This window comes from Sitophilus oryzae, unplaced genomic scaffold, assembly GCF_002938485.1.
Source record: "Sitophilus oryzae breed Bouriz unplaced genomic scaffold, Soryzae_2.0 scaffold_177_pilon_pilon, whole genome shotgun sequence".
NCBI classification, from domain to species: Eukaryota; Metazoa; Arthropoda; class Insecta; order Coleoptera; family Curculionidae; genus Sitophilus; species Sitophilus oryzae.
This window is the reverse complement of record NW_022146479.1, coordinates 5,594,474-5,618,257: the sequence shown is the minus strand read 5'-3', so window position 1 is coordinate 5,618,257 and position 23,784 is coordinate 5,594,474. Positions and strand designations below refer to the sequence as shown.

Below are 23,784 nucleotides of genomic sequence, written 5' to 3'. Positions count from 1 at the left end.
CAAATTTTCCTCTAATTACTAATCAAAGGTTCAATTATTGTGAATGTAGTTCGAAATTATACTGAAGTGAAATTAAATAAGCTTCTTGCCGATATTGATCTCGAAAATTATAAGGTAAATTTCTGAAATAGTTCGATGAAGTCAAATCTAAACTTCCAGATACTTTCAGTTGCACTGCCAAAGCCATGCCTAACTTATTTCAATAAGATTACCTGCAATACTGTAACATTAATCTCAAAGCGGAAGTTTACTAATATACGCTCTCCAAAACGTTGAGATTACAAACAATAAGAGAAGCGTTTTTAGTTATAAATTGTTGCTATATAAAACATGTTAAAAATAAATATCCACCTATTATATCTCTATTTAATATTACTTTGCTAATACTCGTTAATTTTTTCTAAGGTAGCATAATTTTGAATCAAATGACTTTAAGTTAGTTAATCACCGCGACCTATACTTCGAGTATCTTAGACGGCTGATTCGAATTGAATTATTTCATATTGCTCTATCAACGGTAAAATACCAGAGAAAAATCATAGGGTGGCTGTGATAAAAAATTTACTGGGGAAAATGCCATATATGGTGCCATATAAATATAAAACCGCAAATATATGCGAAACATCTATTGAAAAAAATAGAAGGTGTTCCATTAAAAAAAACGAAGAAAAATTATTTTATATTTTAGAAAGTTTGGTGTAGAATTTTGAACATCCTTCATGATTTACGATTACCATATTTATAGCACAGTAAGTACAAACCATCTAAAGTAAATAACTAAAATAGTTTTGATTTGCGGACAGTTCTTGTATTTTTAATAATTTATAAGAAAGGCTGAAAATATATTTTTTTTAATTTATTTATTAATATCTTTGAAACTATCGAAATATATTTACCCATATCTTAGGGTTATATAAAGTGATCTGAAAGAAAGCCAAAAATGCAATAACATACAGAGTGTTCCATTTAAAAAAAATCATCCCGATCCACTCACACTTTTTTGAACCACCCTATAGAAGTTAAAATATTTTCCTGAAATACATTACAGCGCTTTCAGATGGAACGGACCGTATGTGCGGAGCGTCCGCGTGGATGTTTTTTCAATATAGTTCATCCAGACGGAGCATACGCGACCCATGTGAAATCGTTCATATAAACTCATGGTACTTGCTCGAAGTCGCGGACGGTCCGTCGCGGACGCTCCGCTCCATCTGAAAACTCTGTTAGTACATACTTTAGGTTGTGCTTTAGGTTTGAATTTAAGCAAAATTCCCAAGTTTTTTATTCTAGGAGCTGAAGATAATTGTCTAACTATTGCCGAACCCTCTAGTCCAGGATTGAAGAAACAACTTTTTAAACAAAACAATAAATTGCGCTAAAAATAATTTTTCTCTCATCGCGAAAAACAAGGGCAAATCTCATTAACCTGCTTTTGAGGATAATAATTAAACAATTCTAATAGGGTATATAAATATACGATGTTCATTAACTTTCAAAGATCGCTTAATCATAAAACTATTTGATGATAAAGGATTTTCTAAAATAGACTCATCTTTTGTGAAAAAACTTACCTTTCAAGTTCCTCTGGGCCGCTGCTAGAGCTAGACCTCTCGTGATTTTACCTGCTCTTGACGGCATAACTTTGTGTAGGTACGTTAGATTCACGTTAGCGTAGAGGCAGACAGAGCGTAATTGAAAAATGAAACGAACTTCACACTCCTTTTACGAGTCGAATGAAAGCAATAAATTACTCTTTTACTGTGTCGTGCTACGTCTTTTTTTTACCGTTAATATACTTCATCTAAATTCCAATATCAACACTTTTTCGGATATTTTTTCCTTTCGTTTGATTGTGTTTTACTGATAAAATAAGTAAGAATGAAAAAAGTTACTGAAAACATCAAAAACCTCGCTTGAAAAAAATTCAATAAAATTTGAGTCTGCCAACGTATTTCTCCGATGTGTGATGTTTCGTTTAAAACAGAATACTATATACATATACCGGGTGCGTCTCAAAAGTGGCTCACCCCTATAACTTTTTTATTTTTTTCGGATAAAAAAAACGAGATTTGGTATGTTAGTATACGTAATCGGGAGATTAATATATTTAACAGAAATTGATATTTAAATATAATTCTAACTATTTTGACCAAACCAAACCATTTTCCGACGGTCGAAATCAACAACCTCCGACATTCAACTGTTTCCAAAGCCTACGACTCCGCATCTCACAAACATCAGCGGACACGGTGCCGGCACGTGACAATGACTGCCTATCATAAGGATCATAGGCGTCGATAACATATATGACATAAATTAGGATCGATTGATGTATTCAATTGTTTCCGGTTACTTCCTGTTTCACCAGAAGTGACTAAAATTTTTTATTTTTAAATGGCACCCTCGGTATTTTTTTACTTTGTTCGATAGAAAATTACATTCTGAATAGAATGACGTATCACAGTCAACTTTTGACATTTTCGCATATGGTTTATTTGAAATTGTAACATGCCGTTCATAACGAAATTTTGACTCGAAATACCAGGTGTGTGGTACCAAATTATTCGTAAAAAATGCATTTTCCAAATATGCTAATGATCGAGCCACCCTCGTTCCATTTGAAAACATTTGAGATCTGATTAAAAATACTATTTGGGCATCTTTTTATCGGCCAGAACAAGACACGAAATACATTAGACGATCAAATCTATTTTTCCAAGGCTCCTTGATTAAAAATTAGTGTTTTTAACACAGCCATGGCACTCTAGATTGAAATTTAAAATACGATTATTTTTTTAAGCGAGAATGTCAAAAGTTGACATATGATATGTCATTCTATTCAGAATGTCATTTTCTATCAAATAAATAAAAAAAGGGTCAAGTTTCGTTTAGCCGAAATCTGTTAAAAAAGAAAAAACAATTTTTTTGTCATTTAGGTACCTCAGGCAGTATATTACTGAAAAAATTTTGCCGCGGAAACGCGTCACCATTTTTTGAATGCGGTTTAAAAGTAACGAAATGACATACATGAAAAATTAATGTTATTTCATATTTTAGACGTCTTTGTAAATACTAATACGAAAATGAAATTCCGCGGAAATGCGCTGTTGCCATTTTTTTGAATATGGTTCACAAGTAACGAAATGAGATATATAAAAAACTAATATTATTTTATATTGTAGACTTATTTTTAAGCACCGATACAAAAATGAAAATCCGCGGAAATGCCTTGTTTCACCACTATGCAGTGATCTTCTTCCCGACCTTTGACACAGATCAATGAATATTATCTATTCTTATCAACTTAATATCGCTATGGTCAACAAATGCGAAAATTTAAAAACAATTGTCAATAAAGCATAAAAACGACAACTAAACCAAACCAACTAAAACCAAACCGAAAGTATGCAAAATAGTTGAGAATACTATGGAAAACTTAATATTGAAGATTTTCCATTACACCGCCCTTATGATAGATTTCCGCGGAAATAGTTATATAGAAAAGTTATAGCAAATTATTAATCAAACAAAAATATGTAGTTTTTATCTTCCTATCACATTTCGGCACTTCTAAACCCGGAAAAATCAATGAAAATTATTGTGATAAAAATATATTTTCGAATAAAAATTAGATCACTCGTTATATTAAATGTTTTACGTCATTCTATAATGAAAAAAACTATTAAAAACACCGTAAAGTTTTAAATTTTAGTTAATAATAGAAAAATTAAAAATTCGAGTTTACTCAAAAACAAAGAATTTCCGCGGCAAAAATCAAATTATGTAGTGCTAGTTTTCTTGTATAGAATCATCCTATAAACCGATATTCTATATAACTGATTTCGGCTAAACGAAACTTGAGCCTAAAAAAATATGGTGGATGCCATTTAAAAATCAAAAGTTGTAGTCATTTCCGGTAAAGAAAGAAGTGGCCGAAAAGAATTGAATACGTCAATCAATCCTAATTTACGTCCTATACTAACATACCAAATCTCATTTTTTATCTGAAAAAATAAAAAAGTTATAGGGGGTGAGCCACTTTTGAGACGCACCCGGTATTTTATAATATAAATTTGGTGTATCAGTTTCGTGCCATTTTTCTTTGATGCGTACAATATTTCGCTTTAAAATAAAATCTAGTCTAGTCTAGACACAATATTAATACCACAATGTATAACAAATGAAATTAGTATCTCCCATTTATTATTTATTGCACTAAATTTAATAAATTCTTTACCTTGCTTTCTCAATGCAGTCTAACCATCGAAGAATATCCGGTTCATTGATGCCAGCTAGTTCAAATTTTCGGACAAATTCTTTGCCGAATATTATCAAGAAACAGTACTAAAAAATATATATATTTATAGTGTTCTAAAATATCAAACTAAAACCAAGTTTTTCTTAAAATATCTATTTAATTGGGACTACGTTACGGCACACAGTGTGACGAAATATAAAGATTACTAGTCAAAACTGTTGATTTTTGTGCTATTGTCAGCGAAAGTGTTCTATTTTATATTAAATATGAAATATAACATTGTTAATACTTAACTAAACATTGCATTAAACAAAATATCAATTTTAATAACTATCTAAGTTGTAACAGATAAGACACTTTTATTACAAACATATGACACAGAAAATTTTATAAAATAAATCCATCAGCTATTATTATTATGTATTATTAATAAATTCTCTTACTTTGACTGGAATATGTTCATTTCAAGACACTGTGTGCTATCTAACTTGACTACAAAATAAGTTAACCCTTGTATCCATAGTTTCCGCTGTAAATTATGGCCTAAAGGTAAATATTCCCGGGTTTAGTGAGGGTCGTTTGTTTTAATAAAATGATTATTGTTCTAGGCTAGTCTAACATTCCGGTACTTTTTTTAATTTGTGAAGCAAATTGGCCTTATTTAATGAACATACAGAAGTTTATATGCCTTTAATTAAGAGCAACTACTCTCGGTGCCTTTCAGTACATTATAGCGAAAACGTAACGTAAATTCCTAAAATTTCATAATAATTAGTGCATGCGGGAGCTGGGAGCCCTTCCATGTAGGCTCTTTATTAATTTTTTAATCATTTGATGGATTAAAACAATGTAAAAACATTGTATCCATACAACAATAGCAAGAGATTTGGTTGAATAATCTCTAAAGTTAACAATGCATGTTTTAGCAATTGATCATAAAAGCTGTAGATTTCATACAGCCGAAATAAAACGTGGGGGTCTGATATGTTTGCTTTTGTTAAACTTTCTCCCTAAATATAGCTTTTAGAAAGCGGGATGTTTCGTTATATCATTTAATTAAATCACTCTTTGGTTTAAAGAAATTCAGATGACTTCTGATAACGTCTCAAATTAGGTTTAATTATTTCTCTATAAGGATCAAGGGAGTAAGAAAACCTTCAGCCACAATTATAAAAAAGTGTATAAAAGATTATTGTGCCTAATACTCCTTTTAATCTTCTAAGAATTGAGGGCCATTTTATTATATAAAATGGTGCAATTTTAACAGGAAATGAAAATAATTTTTCTGGGAGAAATGGCAATATTAATTAATAATATCTTTTGGAAAGGGTAAATGAAATATAACCGGAAGCGTTATTTAGTAAATGTCTTGGCCCAAAAAGTAGATATTTAAATTAGTTTAACCCCTAAATTTAAAAAGAAATGGTAATAAAGCTAATTATGCACAAAAGCTATATAATATAATTTCTTAGTTATAATTAACTGCTTTTTAGAGTTTTTTTTCTTACGTCATTTTGCCATAAATAATAAATTATTTTAAAACTAAATTCTTTTGTATACCTGTATATACCCTCTACATTTTCAATTCAATTTGAAAATGTTGCCTGTTGCTGAAAGGGCATTGCCTTTTAATTAAATTACATCAAAAGGCCTTTTGAAAAAGAAGTAAAATTTTAGGAATCCAAAATATGAATTTAAGCAAAATTTCAAAAGCGATATTTTAAATCTGATCGAAAGAAGACAACAACGAAAGCACAAAGGGCATTATTTAGCATTCTTACGTTTTTGTCCACTGTCTCTTTCTCGGATTTATCTCTACTTTTGTCCGGGGTTACTGGATGATATGCAGCGGCATCAGAATATACTATCCTTTCCACATAAGACCCTTCCAGAAATATAAGTCCCAGTGGTCTTTGTAGTTTGTCTTGTTCGTAGAAGAATAGCAAATTCTGTATAAAGTAAAGAAACATAACGCTAACTATTTTTTATTAATCTAAATTACTAAATTTATATTGATAGCTATACATATAAACATGAGTCTATGTAGCTCATAATTGTTTTATACAGAATAAATATACCCAGCAAAATGAATTTAGTCTCAAAATGAATTTAGTAAAAACTAAAATAATGTACAACGAACTAGTAGACAGAAAAGACATTCTAATAAATAACAGAACACTGGGAATACAACATTCTCAATGGATCGAAATATGCTAGGAATAACCAAAAAAAGACCGTAAAAGAATAGAATAGACACAACAAAAGACCCAGGTAATAAATGTCATCCACAGAATCTAATACCTCACGTAGCAATGGGAGGACTCCTGGCAAGAAGGCTGGACAACAGATGGACCACAAAAATTACAGCATGGTACCCACGAGGAATTAAGAGGCCTAGAAGAAGACCAAACCTGTGAGATGGGACCATGATATTAGGAAATGATTAGGATAACTTGGACCCGCATAGCTAACAATAGATAACAATGGGCCCAACTAGAAATAGATTATCTAAATATATGAGGGAGGCTACACCATAATTGGAAATGGTTGAATAAGCTGAAAATCGTGATGAATTGTACCATGAACTATGGTATAACACTAATAATGATTAAAGTATTTGCTGTAAAATAGAGTATAAATTGAACCATCGCATCATATCGAAAAATTCAAAATTACTAATAACTTTTAATCTAACGTCAACTTTTATGGCAACTGTTATGATACTTTTTACGAAAGTATTTTTTTTCTAATTTCCTGTCGCAATTTCCTGGTTATTTGTATTCAGGTGCTTAAATTCTTCGGGATTATAATACTTTTCTTTCATGTAAAATCCCTGCAGATTTTCCTAGCTACTTAAACAAACTCATTTTGTTTTACAGCTATTTGAAGTTCGTACTATTATTCGCAAGTGAAGCTTCGCAAGATAGAATAATAGTACAAAACTTTGTTTTAATCTAAGCTTATAAAAAAGAAGTCTCTTCTTTAGGGGCTATCATTAACCGATACGCTTAAATATTATGATACTGTAAAATCATGACTTCTTTCTATATTTTAGTGGCGAAAATTAAATTAAAAAAAATGTTGATCTTATATATCTTAAGCCAGTAGCCTTCAATATTTTAACTACATTAAATAAAAATAAAAAAAAAATACTAATGAACAACAAAATCGAATAAAAGTATTTAACAAAAAAAGAAGTAAAAAGTAAATAGGTAACAAAATAAACTTCTAAATTTTGAAAAATAAGAATGCTTGATTGGAATAAGTAAAAGTTAATTAAAAAAGTTCGTAAATGAACTCCGGAACATTTCTTTTTCAAATAAAATAATTTCCTTTAATGTTTAAATATTTAATCTTGTTCGCAATAGGATTATTCCCAAGGTTTGGTATTTTTCTAGATAGAAATTAAGAAAATATTAATTGGGTGTCGTCATGAAGTTAGAACGGAATTTAATTCCTGTTAAAAGTTTATCGTAATTTTAATTGGAAAAGCTAAGACGCAGCGCACATCAAAAGTAATATCCTTTTATTATTGTTTCAATTTATCTGTATAGCTGGAAATATAAAATTGCTATTGCTTTTTCTTGAGCTTTGAGAAATATCAAAACTTATTAATAAACCCTAATATACAGTTCAATTGATTTTTCCACATTTCTCAGAAAAATAAGCTTTTCAAAAATATTTTTATTTTGAACCATATTTAATAACTAATACTAAAAAATACATTATTTACAGAGACTATGTTAAGTATGTTTAGAACTGTTTTTTATAAATATGAAATATAAAATAGTTTTCACCACAAATTTTATGTTTATAATTATAATTATTGCAGTATTTTCTTGTATGATAATAAACTGTTCAAATAATTGTTGTTATCAAAATATCGAAAATTATACACCCTAAGCGTAAAATTAAATTTCAATTAACCCAAACGTATAGGCACTGAATACCCTTGTATAATCAACTTCATTATACTTAACTACGGTGGACATTTCCTTCTATACGATGCAAATAATCTCACAATTCGTTGTGTTTACAAATTTGCTACAAATGTAATAAAATACAAACATGTTGTATAAACCAAGCCCTGGATATATCGATTTTTATCGAACAATTGTGTCGAAAATAAAGAACTTTTTAAATTGAAGTTAGAAAAAGTATTTTTTTTTGTCTATTATTATGTTTGTACGAAGACTACACGAAAATCGAAAGAACTGAAAAAAATGAGAGAATACGAGATTGAATAAATATTTAGAGGCACGTTTTCATGTTTGTTTATAATGCAAAATATGAAATTCGTATTGGAATTTAAACAACCTCTTGTTTTTTTGCATTGTCATCAACTTTACTAAAGATCAGAAAAATTGAAGTGAATTTTGTTCTAATGTGTCTTCGGTGGGTGATTCTACAGATTAAAATAAAACAAAAAGTTCCTATGAACGTCTGCCCTAAAATGCTTCCCGAAGAAGTTACAGCCCAATAATAATTCCCCAAAAAGTTATACATACGAACTACTACTAACCCACCATATATTTATATTAGACCTAAAATAGCCGAATAGAAGAAAAAAATTATAAAATTTTGATATGTTGAGATTAGACGCACCAAAAGGAGACAGAATCCAAAATCAAAAGAGTTCTTAACTCTAAAGTGTGAGCTTCACCCCAAAAAAACACCCCCAATACGCCCTTCGATGGCTTTTCGCTTTTTTCTCAGAACCCATTGGTCTCAGAGAAAATTTTCTACTTACCAAAAATATTCCTTATAAAATTTCCTACAAAAAAGGTTCTATTCATTATTTATATTTATCCAATGCATTTCGAGCAATAACCGTTTGAAAAATGGAGTACAAAAAAATACAGGTCGCCTTTCAAATTATAGTCTCCCAAGGTATTTTAACGTGTTAAACACGCAACAGATATAATACTGTATAATATAAACAAAAACATTGCCTATTCCACTAAACTAACATTCATACTTTCATCTACATATTGTCATCGTCTATAGTTTCTAGAATGTGCTCAGTATTCGAACAACTTTGCCAACGACAGGTTCCGCACATAGTTGTACATTTCATGCCGGCTTTAATGCAACTGCATCTTTTTACACAATCTTGTTTGTAGTTGCACGTTATTAGTGACATAATTGAAGCAGGGGCGGGCGATTCTGTTATATATAAAGGTGACAGGGTGTTGTTGATTTTCTTCCAGCCGTACTGGTCGGGTTTTATAGGTTGTTCTTGCTATATTTGTACTTGAAGATATTTTATGTTCTCCGGGAATGTTGCCTAGCTGCAGTAGATGTGGGAGGCAATTTTGATAAAAGTACCGTGCTGTTTGCTTGACCAACTAACTTTCAATAAGTTAGTTAACAAGCGTATCTTAGTCTCAACAAGCGTATCTTTGCTCACTAAGGCTCCCCTCAGATGATTGAAGTTTGTATAAACGTCTCTCCAGCTTTTTCATTTTCTTCAGGTGTTGACTTTGCGTTGTTAAAAATATCGACGATACTATCAAGGTCTTTTTCTTTATTAAATATTTGTAAGTGTTGTTATTTTCCTTTTCCAAAAAATCCTGATATATAAAATTGATTTTTTTAAATTACGTATAATACTGGACGATTGCAAGTCCCTCGAACTATACATTCGTTGTTTCACATTACCTATGGCTTCTTTCAGAAAAAGAATGTCTTTTTCATCGGGGGAAAGTGCTGCTAATAAAACAACAAGATTGACATCTTGTCCAACGACTAGAACTTGTTAATTCTTCTCAGATATTTGGATGGCAGTACGAATAATTTGAACATCAGCAAACATGATTGTGTAAAAAGATGCAGTTGCATTAAGCCGGCATGAAACATAAACCGTACAACTATGTGCGGAAGCTGTCGTGGGCAAAGTTGTTCGAATACTGAGCACATTCTAGAAACTATAGACGATGACAATATATGTAGATGAACGTATGAATGTTAGTTTAGTGGAATAGGCAATGTTTTTGTTTATATTATACAGTATTATATCTGTTGCGTGTATATTTAACACGTTAAAATACCTTGGGAGACTATAATTTGACAGGCGACCTGTATTTTTTGTGTACTCCATTTTTCAAACGGTTATTGCTCGAAATACATTGGATAGATATAAATAATGAATAGAATCTTTTTTGTAGCAAATTTTATAAGAAATATTTTTGACAAGAATAAAATTTTCTGCGCGACTAATGGTTTTCGAGAAAAACGAGAAAAACCACCGCAGTGCGTATTGGGGGTGGTTTTTGGGGGTGAAGCTCACACAGTTTTTGGGGGTGAAGCTAGTTACAGTTAGAAACTCTTTTGATTTTAAAAAGTCTCCTTTTAGTACGTATAACCTCAACATATCAAAACTTTATATTTTTTTTATATATATGCTAATATCAACGTACAGCCTAGACGTGAATTTGATGAGCTGCAGCCATAAGCAGTAAAGCAATAAATTAATTAACAAGGCTGGCATTAAAAAATAGCACTAACTTGCAAAATAGTATTTTTTAAATATATGTTTTTACTCCAAATAATATAAGAACAACGTATAATCTAAATACAAAAAATAAATAAAAAGAAAATTTGTAGGTATGCGTAAAATAGCAGAGTATGTATCAACATTTTTAATTCAATAAAAATACCGTCCAGTTGGCTGGAAAATGATGATCGATGACATTTTCCATATAAATTTACATATAAAATGACGGCGATCTTTATTTCGTAACCATCGCTGACGCCATTTTTTTCATCATACGGTATTATTACGAAAAATAAAAAAATAGCTTTGAATGCTTAATCTGATTATATTACAAATTCTAATAAAATAAAAGGTAATATTTTATAACTTTAATTCCAGTTATCAATAAAAATAATTCAATTTTCATTAAAGCCTGTCATACATTCTTTGTGGAAAGTCTTTAATTAATTTTCCTAATTCGGAAATCGCAGATTTTATTATTCCAGTATAATTCGCCAAACGTTCAGAAATATTCCAGCAATTCGAAAGGGATTTACATTTTATTCAAATAATATATTCGATATTAATGCAAAGAATTTTCGAATTGTTTTAAAAGGTAAACCCGCCCTCGAATCAAACATTTAAAGCATCATTTTTTAACGCCAAGTTATATAATTAGAACAAACATCGCCATACTGTAAAATAACTTTTAGTTTATATGGAAGGGAAAAAACGCTTTTATATTTCTTTGACTTTAGAGCTTCGCTCTAAGCCATTCTCTTTTATTTGGTTTTAATTTAAAATAAAGTTGTTTCTTCCGAGGACTGGTATATTTTTTTTAATTTCATATTTACAGAACAAGAACTGGGCTTAATTATATATATTTCCATAAAGCTAGAATTTGAAAGAAAAAAATACACACAAAATGCCCTCTGTAAATATAAAAATTAAATAAAAACTAAATTATTGTTCCAACCAGCATGTTTATGTCAGAATAGAGAATTTAAATCTAACCAGAATTTAAATTGAGAAAATAATTTGAAAAAGGACACCATGTCATTCGAAGTCCAATTATTTTGCATCGAGATATTTTATGCTTTAAATCTTCACTGACACAAAATACTTACTGGATATTCTATCTACATGGTCGTGTGGGGCTTTCCCATTTCCACATCATCATTTATTCACCACATGTTACCTAGATTCCCTAACCATAATAATAAAAGCGACAAAAGTTTTTTTTTTATTTGAAACTTTTCATTTAAACAGAAAATTATAATGGAAATATTATTGAAGTGAATCAAATATGCGCACATAGTGCACCCACAATTTTTTTTTAACTTTACCTTTATCCATTTTATTATCAAAATAACAAAAAAACAACACTTATTTATTTCCACATTCCTCATAGAGATAATAGTGTATGCGATCTCTGAATGTACTTTCTTATGACTGGTATATTTATATTTCAATTATGACTCTGTATTTGTATTCTCGAATATAGTTAGACCAGAATCTTACACAAAATATGGAATCAGTTAAATAGAAATATTAAGGTTCAAAGTAGTCATCGCCATAATGCACACTAAAAGAGCTTGCAATTAACTAAATATCGACATTTGCAGCATCCTGCATTAAATAAATACCCTTAGAGCATTCAATCGATAAAGAATAAATAATCAACAATAGAATGCACTGCGATAATCTCAGAACCCCAGAGATTATTAACTGTATTTGATATATTAAGTAAACAGTTTATAGTTCCTAGTTAATGAGGATGTAGACATTCTTTCGTTTAATTTATATTTAAAATAGAGACGATTTTCATTAACAGTTATTATTACACCTTTCAATAAGTTAATAAAATTCCAATTTTCTACAAAGTTTTAATAGAAATCTTAAATTAGTCATATTTTTGATGTAACCAGAGCATTTGAATCTATTACATTTGAATTATTTATAATCGAAAAAGTCAAAAGGTCAAACTTGTAACTAGATGAAATCATTTATTAAAGATAGGCAACTGTTTGTAAGTTCCGTTGTATACAATCAGGTAATTATATAATTGAATCCGGTTTGCCGCAGGGCATCCTCGGCCCTCTGTTATTTCTAATATTTACGAGCAATTTTACCGCAAACCATATCTGACAAAAATGTTTTTCTATACCCACTCTCATAATATCGGGTCCAATTAAACAGAATTTTATTTACAAAATAAAACTGTTATTGGTTAAAACACTAACTAATACAAAGCAAAATATCATAAAATTTGTGCAATTTTCTCAAATACGTTTATACACTAGAACCTACTATTTTATTATAACATATAAAATATTGTCTTTTATCTTAATCATATTCATTATAGAATGCCAAGTTATCTAAAGAAGAAAACATTCGGCCAATGTGTACCCAAACAGCCAAACTACAAGTCACGACCTATGAATGCAAAACCTGGACATTTAAAACGGACATTATAAGAAAACTGCACGTCGCACACCGTTCAATGGAATGAAATATGCTTGGGATAACCAAGAAAAATCGTAAAAGAATAGACTGGATACGACAAAATAAGCCAGGTAATAGATTTCATTCACAGAATCAAATCCCTCAAGTAAGAATGTGCTGGACGCCTGGCCAGAAGGACGGACCACAAAAATTACAGCATGGTACCCACGAGACCTAGAGGAAGACCAAACCTAAGATGGGACCATGATATTAGGAAATTAGCAGGGATAACTTGGGCTCGCATAGCCAACCATAGACAACAATGGGCCAAACTACAAAGGGATTATCAAAATATCTGTAGGAGACTACACTATAATAACTGAATATGGCTGAATAAGCAGGAAAAGATGATGATGATGATTATGATAAAACATTGTTTAAAAGATTGAGATGAACTCTGTTCGCAAGGACTGTAGGATATAAAAATACGCAGGACTAGTAAGAGTAAATACTTAGTTAAGAGTTATTATTAAAACTGAAAATGTATTGGGGGAGGGAATTTGAATGGCTTAATATTTTCACAAAAATTTCCCAATCACACTAAAATAAAAAAGATCAAAATATAACCAAACTGTTGAAAAATTGATATTTGTTTACAGGCTTCAACAACGCAGAAATATAATGGAATCAAAAAATATGTTTTAGTAAATATTCGGGTTACATGAAATGGCAATTCGAGAGCACATGTAACAAATACTAATTCATTAATTTTAAAATTTACGAATCAATAAAAGAATATAATTGAACAAAGTAAATGTATTATTTTATTGAGACGATATAGTTTTGATTTATTTTGCCTTTGAGACATTATTTAGGTTTGAGTAGAAATTTAAATAATAATAAATGATAGAAAATTAAAATAAAAGTTAACTAGATATACTTACCATACTTACTATAACACCTAAATTTTTTTCACCAAATTTGAAGTATTTAAATTATAAATATATTCATTATCGTCTGCTATATTAAGTTTAATTACTAAATCAATTACCAAATAAATATAATAAATTGTAAATTATATATATAAAGACCTGTACATGTATATTTATGTGCGGCATTTTTATAAACATCAAAATATATAAAATAAAGCTTTCAAAAAATTTATAAGTATCAAACAGAAGGTATTTTTATAAAAATAATATCAAACAAAATATATAAATAGTTTTCAATCGTGCTCCTTGGAAAATCCCTTTTTTTCGCAAGGTATTTACTTTGAAGCTATTGACAAACACGAGGAAAAAAAACATTCAAACTCTCCGTATTATTATAAATAAATAAATGATTCAAAAAATCTTGTTTCTTCTGCAAACATTTATATAAATTGAAGCCGAAATATGGTCAAAGCTATTGAGAGATACCTATCAAAACATACCTGATAGAGTATGAAGTGACGTAGTTGCCACTTTTCCGATGTTTTGGATTTCTTCCAAAGGGGACCCTCGAGATCGGGATCACCCTTAGCCCTCTCCGACAAAAACAATAGCTGGCTCTCGTTGACTTTGATTGATTTTTGTATTTTCGGACTCAGGATTGCCCCTGAAGAAGATGTCCGCTTCGGTTCTCTAGGGTCTCTTGAGTCTCTTGATTCCCTTGGTTCCTTGTGATCTGAAAAGAATAAAATAAATACTTTCTTGTTAAAAAGGGCAAAAACAAAGATAAATTAGAGAAGCAACAGTTCTAGAAATTAGTGTTGAATAATAATTACAATTTGTGAAAAATAAAGTAATTCTCTTTACGTAAATCTATACTTCAAAGCAAAAAAAATCTCTTAAGCTATATGACTCTGAAAAAAGTTCAGGAAATTAAAGTAAATCTAAAGACGCCTTGACATAACTATTGGTTTGTAGTCAAGTATGTAGCAGCACTATATATTAAAAAGAGATAAAAAATAAAAACCCAATAATGGATTATAAAGGAGAACTTGGGACACAAAGAATTTTCTATTGAATGTGTAGAATGTAGAATTTTTGGGAGGGTAGTTAATCATCGCGACCTTACAGATCTATTGTTTGTCCCCTTTTCCTGAGTTATAACACGTTGTAACTCATCCTACAGTCTCAGGGCTTTGACAAAAGCCAGTATCTGAGACGGTTTTACAGAGGCTAGTTCTCCATCTCCGATATCAGTCGTACCAAAGTTTATGGCACGAATGGTTGTCGTCTCGGTGCACTCAGTGATGAGGTGTTCTGGTATTTCCCCATTTTGCCCACAGAATCTGCATTCGCCGTTGTTTCTTAGCTTCAATCTACTGAGGTGTTCGTTGAGAAGACAATGTTTTGTCCTGTCTCATTCAGAAGCGGGCATAAAAAACCCCGTGTCATTCAGAAGATTGTTTTTACTTAAATCAAGGAAAATCTTTGGTTTTTCTCGGTCATAAATTTTGATCTATTAAATTTACACATTATGGAGTATTTTCTAGTTTTTGTCATTGTTTGGTGATACTAATATTAATCATTATCACTATGATTCAGTCACATTTATCATAACTACGGTGATTCATCTCTAGCATATTCTTCCTTCTTTTTTGCTCAAGTGTTTTCATGTTTTGATGGCATCCATCTTAGATTAAGACATCTTCTTGATATCTTTACACCTCTCTGTAGAACCTAGAAGAACTAAGTGATCCTTTTTGTCTTTTTGAGTCCTTCTTATTCGGTGACCTGCCCATGGCCATTTGCGGAATTATGTAAATCACAGCTGTCTTCTGTGTTAACTGGAATTTCATTATCAACTCATGTTTTAATGGTACAGTTTAACAACCGTTTTTTTTTAATTTAACTTGTTATTATCAAATTAATTAGCAGTTTTACACTAATACAAATAACGTTATTATTAAAAAAGAATGTGTATAAAGGAAAACCCTAGCTGCTACTTGGAGAAAAGTAATTTAAAAGCGTCAGTAAAATTTCTGTTTAAATATTTCTTCATTGAAAAAGCGCGTCAAAAGTTAGTTTTACCTTTAAAAAGTAGGTAATTGGAAGCGCTACCTTTGATAGAGCATATTTCTATCTATATTACCTGCCTTTAAAATTTCAAATTCAATTAAAGAAATAGTCGCTTTTCAGGGACATTGGTAATCGAAATAATAGCAAAAAAAATTTCTTGAGATGTTCGCGACTAAATTTAATAATTGAAATAACATGTTTTCAGTTATGGATAAATAGATAAATTAAACAAGATACATTTGTTCAGACGATAAAAATAGTTTTAGTTTTAATTACATACAGCGCTTTCAGATGGAGCGGACTGAGAATGTTGTGGTTGCCAAACTTTTGATTTACAGTGTGGAAGGTGAATCGGGTTGCGAATGCCAGCAATTTAAAGAGCTTGTACGAGGATCGCCCAATCATTGGACGTCGGCAGCCGGGTTGCTCAACTATTTTTATACTTAACTACTAAAAAATAGCAACTGAAATTAATTTCCAGAAAAATTGATTGACAACCAAATCGCTTGAATGTCGCCTTATAAATGGTCCGTTCCAAGCAGCCAAATTTAGAAGCAATTTTATCGCTCAACTTGGTTCTACAAAATCGCCCAGTGAATGGGGGCCTTTACAGTTCAACTGGCGAAATACCCAGTGGACTTTTTGAAGAGATGAATCCGCCACAGAAGTATAGACATTTTTTTTGTATTCTTTGTGTTATAACCCCTGTTTACAAAATTATTAAAACGTATTTTTTATTTAATATATATTATTGTAATAGTCAAATATGAATTGAGGTCTATATTCATACAAATCTATTAAAGTAAATAATCACTGAGAATTTCCATACGCAAGTTTGCGTTTACTGTGGATTTATTAATGTTGTTAAATTAATATTCACACTATTAATTAAATAGTTAAACGTTCACAGAATACCATATGAAATATAAAATTACTATTGGAGAAAAAGCCGTTAGTCATTATGTAGTTAATAAAAAAGCCTAGATAAAACTTTTGAAGCGAGACCAATTTCAATAGAAGAATAAAATGACCTAGTAGTGCCAACTTACAAAGGTAATGTATTTGTACTTTATTAATGATTTCTCTGGAGATCTAGAACATTAATGTATAGCCGATAATATTCTTAATTGACAAAGTTTTGTCAATTATACAAATTTATGTACATATGTATATAGACAAGTATGCATATATTAAATTTGACAAGAGGGAGAATAAATCTTATTATTTCGCTCCTGTGTTCGAAATTCAAATAATCAGAACCTGACCTTGGGGTTGTTTATTAAATATAAGATCTTTTCGGTTTTGTTAAGCGTTTCATTAGTTCATCATCTCAATGTCTTTTGTTTGTTCATATTTTCTTTGAAGTTTTAGAAAAGAATAACAAATAATAGGGCACTGCTCTTATTAATTATTTTCTGAGATGGTTTTTCATTACAAGTGACTAATCCTGCTCAGTATTAAAATTAATAAATAATATTTTGTTGGCTGAAATTAACCCGAAATAACAAACCTTTTAATATATAATATATAAGGTAATTAAACGTAAAACTTTGGAGACAAAATGTTTTTCATCTCATTTTCAGTCACTCCAATTAATTTCTCGTAAATTACTCATAATTTGTTATTTTACGCTTTATTTCAAACGTATCTTGCGCTAGGGTTGCCTTAAATTTCTTGAGCATTTTATTTAGTTTCTTTGTTTAGGTCATTTTAGTTTTAGGATATTTGTTTGATAAATACAGTTATATATAATATAATATTGAATTATAATAAAAGAATGTTTTTTGTAAACCTGCTATACCGGGTTCGTCTCAAAAGTGGCTCACCTCTTCAGATAAAAAAAATGAGGTTTAGTTGTCTATAATTAGTGTTAATTTTTCAGTAGTTTTATGTCAATTTTTAGTAGTCGAAGTCGAAAAATGACCTCTGCAAAATTATCATCGATTGTCTTGACGCCCCAATCGTCTTTGACGCCGTTTTTTTTCGATCATACGGTATAATTGCTAATAAAAAACCCTCATTTTTTTAAAGAAAATAAACGTTGATATTTTATTTATCTCCTAATTTATTTCTCCAATTTATTATTTAAAGAATGACTTGTGTGTTTTATGTTTTTTTTTTATTTTCTCCCCAAGGTTACAAAGTAAAAGAAAAGCTGGATGTATTTGAAGAGAAAAAAGCGGATCTAGAAAAATAATATAAGGATCTTGTATTAAACATTTCAGAAATAGCAAGATAGTAGCAATAATTAACCACAATATACTATTTCAACACTGGACACGCGTTTCACTTAGCATCATCAACATTTCAACATATGATTAAACTAAACTAAACTAGTATTTCCAAATTCAGCGTTAATAAGGCACTCGTTTGGTATTGACCAAGATGAGAAAATGTAGGCGATATTTCAAACGGTTTTTAAGCCTCAAGTGTTTAATTGTTGGTTAGACAGTTAATTTTGAGAATCAATATAAAAAATGCAACAAACCTATTTAATAAAAAATAAAGGTATATTTATTAGAATTCATATCAATCCAACGTTAGCTTTGAGGGCCTAACTGGTCAACAAAATTACCTACATCGAGTCAAATTATTTTCAAAATACTCGAATAATCAGTGGTACAAATTGAATTGCCGTAAACACGGGTAATTGAAGGTTAAGTTTAATCGTTGAATTTTGTTCGATAGCGACAGGTTAGCTTGATTTTGTTTTAATGATGTAAACAAATGCGATGTGCTCTGAGCATTCCCGAAAAAATGTATAAATATAGATCAGGCTAAAATATTATATTACGTACAATTAATATATCCAAAAATGGTAATCTATGGTTTTTTAATTTAAGAAGATTTAATGGAAGGAAAATCGATTATTAAAATAATGTTGTCAGACAGTGTATCAGACAAAGCAAATATAATCATCCACATATCTGAATCACACTCTTGGAAAATATTCTAACTATTTTTAGACTCTCCCTAAAACCTGAGCTCCGATTCTGCAAGCTGCACAAACAAATTTCTTGCTAGTGACTCAAAACTCGGGTTTCTTCGCGAACTATTTGATCCATCATTCACGTTCATTTGTTCCTTCCATCATTCATATATTCAAGGAATATCAATGAATCTATGAAGGAAAATGACGATATATACATGGTGAGTATTAAATCAGTGCAAGTGTTTGTAGGGGTAGTATATTTCGACCCCTGAAACACGTCTATAAGGTATATATATATATATATATATATATATATATATATATATATATATATATATATATATATATATATATATATATATATATATATATATATATATATATATATATGAAATGAACAAAATTCTTACAGCTTTAGTGTATATTAATAAATAATATTTTCGTGTTTTAGGCTGTGTATTTTTCTAATCGAAAGTAAAGAAAAATTGTGGGTCAGTAAAAAGTAAAAGAAATAGCTTGTTTAAAATAAAGTCGGAACCAAGCTCCATCTTCCGGTTTCTGGTTCTACTGTTCATCCAGGTTGGTTGTTCAGGGTTGGTTCTCACCGATGCAACAAGCAAAACTTCTTCTATCAACAGACGATGTCGTATCCAGTGAGATATTAGTGATCTCCGTCAAAAAGATGGTAAGGGCGTTTTCGCCCCGCTCAAATATATGAATGAACAAAATTACTTTTAGCTTTGAGTAATATATTATTAATATTTTCTCAGTTTTTGGCTGTGTATTTTTCTAATCGAGTAAAGAAAAAAAAAATAAAAGTAAAGAAATTGTTTTGCTTGTCGTAAGGGGAACCAAGCTCATCCCACAACCGGTTTCTGGGTCTACCCTTCATCAGGTGGGCTGTCCAGGGGCTGGTTCTCACCGATACGGCAAGCAAAACTTCTTCTATATCAACAGACGATGTCGTAAAGTATCGGTGAGATATAGTGGAGCTTGGTTCCCCCCTTTACGACAAGCAGAACAATTTTCTTTTTACTTTTTATTTTTTTTAATTTTTTCTTTACTTTCGATTAGAAAAAATACACAGCTAAAGGCAAGAAAATATTATTTATTAATATACACTAAAGCTGTAAGAATTTTGTTCATTTCATATATTTGAGCGGGCCGAAAAACGCTCTTACCATCTTTGACGGGAGATGCACTAATATCTCACCGATACTTTCTACGACATCGTCTGTTGATAGAAGAAGTTTTGCTTGCCGTATCGGTGAGAACCAGCCCTGGACAGCCCACCTGATGAAGGGTAGACCCAGAAACCGGTTGTGGGAGGGAGCTTGGTTCCCCCTTTACGACAAGCAAAACAATTTTCTTTTTACTTTTTATTTTTTTTAATTTTTTCTTTACTTTCGATTAGAAAAAATACACAGCTAAAGGCAAGAAAATATTATTTATTAATATACACTAAAGCTGTAAGAATTTTGTTCATTTCATATATTTGAGCGGGCCGAAAAACGCTCTTTACCATCTTTTGACGGGAGATGCACTAATATCTCACCGATACTTTACGACATCGTCTGTTGATATAGAAGAAATTTTGCTTGCCGTATCGGTGAGAACCAGCCCCTGGACAGCCCACCTGATGAAGGGTACACCCAGAAACCGGTTGTGGGAGTGGAGCTTGATTCCCCCCTTTACGACAAGCAAAACAATTTTCTTTTTACTTTTTATTTTTTTTAATTTTTTCTTTACTTTCGATTAGAAAAAATACACAGCTAAAGGCAAGAAAATATTATTTATTATTATTATATATATATATATATATATATATATATATATATATATATATATATATATATATATATATATATATATATATACAGTTATTTAGGATTATGTTTCTTTTCTCAAGGTCTGCCAGCCCTAAAAATAATTGAACTTATTGACTCAGCCTGTATAGAACACTCTTGTGATATAAGTATATATTATTTTACGTAAAAATCGAAAATTGAAGAGAAATATTATATAAATGTATCGATATATTAAAATGATATAATAAATATATCGAAATATGCATATTTAAATTTTACCATAACTATAGCAAGATCTTTTAACATGTTTCTTGCCGAGTCAGGCCGAACACCGTGTTCGGGTGAGAAATGACAGTTTCCGAATTGATTAAGTGAAATCTTTTGATTGGTTGGGATGAAAATATCAGTCGGCCAAATTCGTAAATCGAGGAAAATGTTATTACACATCCTAGAGATATCATAAGCTTAGTGAGTCACCAGCAAGAAATTTCTTGCTACGAGCTTCCAGAATCGCACGCTGATCAGGAATAATGGGAGGTAATGAATTGGACCCATTCCAATAAATTACCATAGTCTAAGATTTTAATTAGAGAATACGTAATTGATAAGTAAACATGAAATGTTGGATACCTAGAACTGAATTTATATTTGCTTTCTCAAACCGGCATAAGTATTCAAAGCTACTAAACACATTAGAAGGCGCCAATGTCAGAGGAGCCTGCTACATTTTTCCCGGCACAACCGTGCTTATTTTACATTTAAATACGAATTCCATTTGCAAAAATTGTAATAATCGAGTTGAGAGCGAAAACCTGAATATTAAGACGAGCAAAGTATCACTTAGGAACTTTAAATTACGGAAATGAAATAAAGTGGCAGGTTCTGGCAAAGTTCATTATTTAAATATACATTTACTTTTGCAGTTGTTTTTTCGTATTATTTCGGGCGTAAAAAAGTTTTTAATTTTTAATTTATCAAATAAAGCGTATAAATATACTCTCTGGATATTTAAATAATAACTCTTGAACTTCTCTTCTGTATTTATTGAATCAAGCTTTAAAAAGTGCATGCAAAGGGACAACGAGGCGTTTTGGAATAAACATTAGGATGTTTTTTTATTTATTATTTTTTTTAAGAGCATCCAACGGAGAAAAGGGGGTTTAAAACGAAATGTTTGGACTAGTTTTATGAGTTATTATTTTGTTAAAAAAAGGTAGTTGTTTTAACGACCGAAAAATTTTAGAAACTTGTTTGCCCATATATTAAACTTTACTCTGGTTTATACTCTAAAATGCAGACAGGAAAATTTATAATATGTTCACATAACAATGTTAAATGTTTTTTTTCATTCACTATTATGCCACAAGGCCATTATTTAATTTACAATAATGGCCTTGTGGAGACCCAAAAATGACATGACTTAGAATAAATTAAAATTAGAATAGGATTAGCCAAATGGATTCGTGATAAATTGCGTAAGAGGAATTAGACAACGATATGCATAAACAGAAGGCAGCCATACTACAAATACTACACCCTCTACACTATGCGGAAAACAGTCCGAATCAAGGTTGTGTTTCCTCGTTTAGCTTTGTTTCGTCTCGGCTTAACTCCAGTTATTTCGGCTTGTTTGGATTATTTTACTTTCTTAAATACGCCTCGAAACTACTCGTGGTATTGCGAGGGGAAGTAGGAACCACATCGTGGAAGTAGTTCGAGACAAAACACAATTGAACGAGACAACAGGATACAACCGAAAGTCGCCAAAAAAGTCCAATAACAACTAAATCAGAAAAGCAATGAAAAATACTTAATTCCTTAACAAATAAGTAGTTATTATTAGTATATAAATTATTAGAATTAGTCGAGTATTTAACTACTAAAAACAAAACACTAAAAAATAAAAATATTTAGTGTTATAAATTCAAATCAATTTTGTATCCATTTTTTAAATTTAATTATTTTTTTAATTATATTTCTATTATTTTCAATCGCAATTACCAGATATTGGCTATAATAGCAATTATGTATCGACATAATTAATATAGGCATATTATTAACATTAATTTTTAACCCTGTTACTGACGCAAAATAGATATAAATTTATTGCCTTATTTATCGTAATATATGATTCTCATGAAACGTATTTATAATAAATTTAATAGAAAAGTATATACCCAACAAAAACCACTAAAATGACAGAATTACAATTAAATTGAATAGGCCGAAATTATTAATATGATATTATACGTACGTTTATTAATAATGACAAAAAAAATTAATTAAATCAAAATCAAACAGTACATATTCGAATGATTCTAAAAAAAGACACAGCTTTGAAAGGCAAACAACCTTAATACTGTCAATTTATCGGGCCTGTAAATTTTGAAACTGGGAAAATCACGAGAAGAACATCAATCCTCAAATAATTTCATATTAAAATGAAAATTAAACTTTGCGAACACATCAATCTTAAGAAAAAAATAACTTTGAAAATATAACCGTAGGTTATTTAAATTAAGTTGAAACATAATATATTTTTGAGACATTTATGAGGAATAAAAAAGCTACTTCTTTATTTAGACATGCTGGATATAAAACATTAAACACGTCAATTTAGTTACATGTTATATTAAATATTATACTTAATAATAATTTATTAGCTTTGTCGTGGAAAGATAGCAATTCTTAAACCAACACAAAAACGTTTTAAGAAAATATTCCTTTGGTTAATACAGTATGATCGGTCTCCAGTATGATTTCCAAGCCAATTGAACGCTGTTTTTTTTTTCGATTATAGGTATTTGACGTAAAAATTACTAAACATTAAATAAATAGATAATAGAATAGGCTTAGAGTTC

At 30.3% G+C, this 23,784-nt stretch overlaps 1 protein-coding gene across 1 annotated transcript in view; it reads right to left on the bottom strand.

The window, feature by feature from the left end:
* Positions 1–23,784, bottom strand: part of LOC115882215 (ras-specific guanine nucleotide-releasing factor 2-like) — a 54,229-nt gene that overhangs the window by 13,138 nt on the left and 17,307 nt on the right. The window contains exons 3-5 of the mRNA XM_030900130.1: positions 14,611–14,843; positions 6,040–6,207; positions 4,238–4,344 (exon numbers count right to left, since the gene is read on the bottom strand). Of these exons, the coding sequence (XP_030755990.1) occupies positions 4,238–4,344; positions 6,040–6,207; positions 14,611–14,843 (508 nt within the window). The remainder of the gene's footprint in view (positions 1–4,237; positions 4,345–6,039; positions 6,208–14,610; positions 14,844–23,784) is intronic.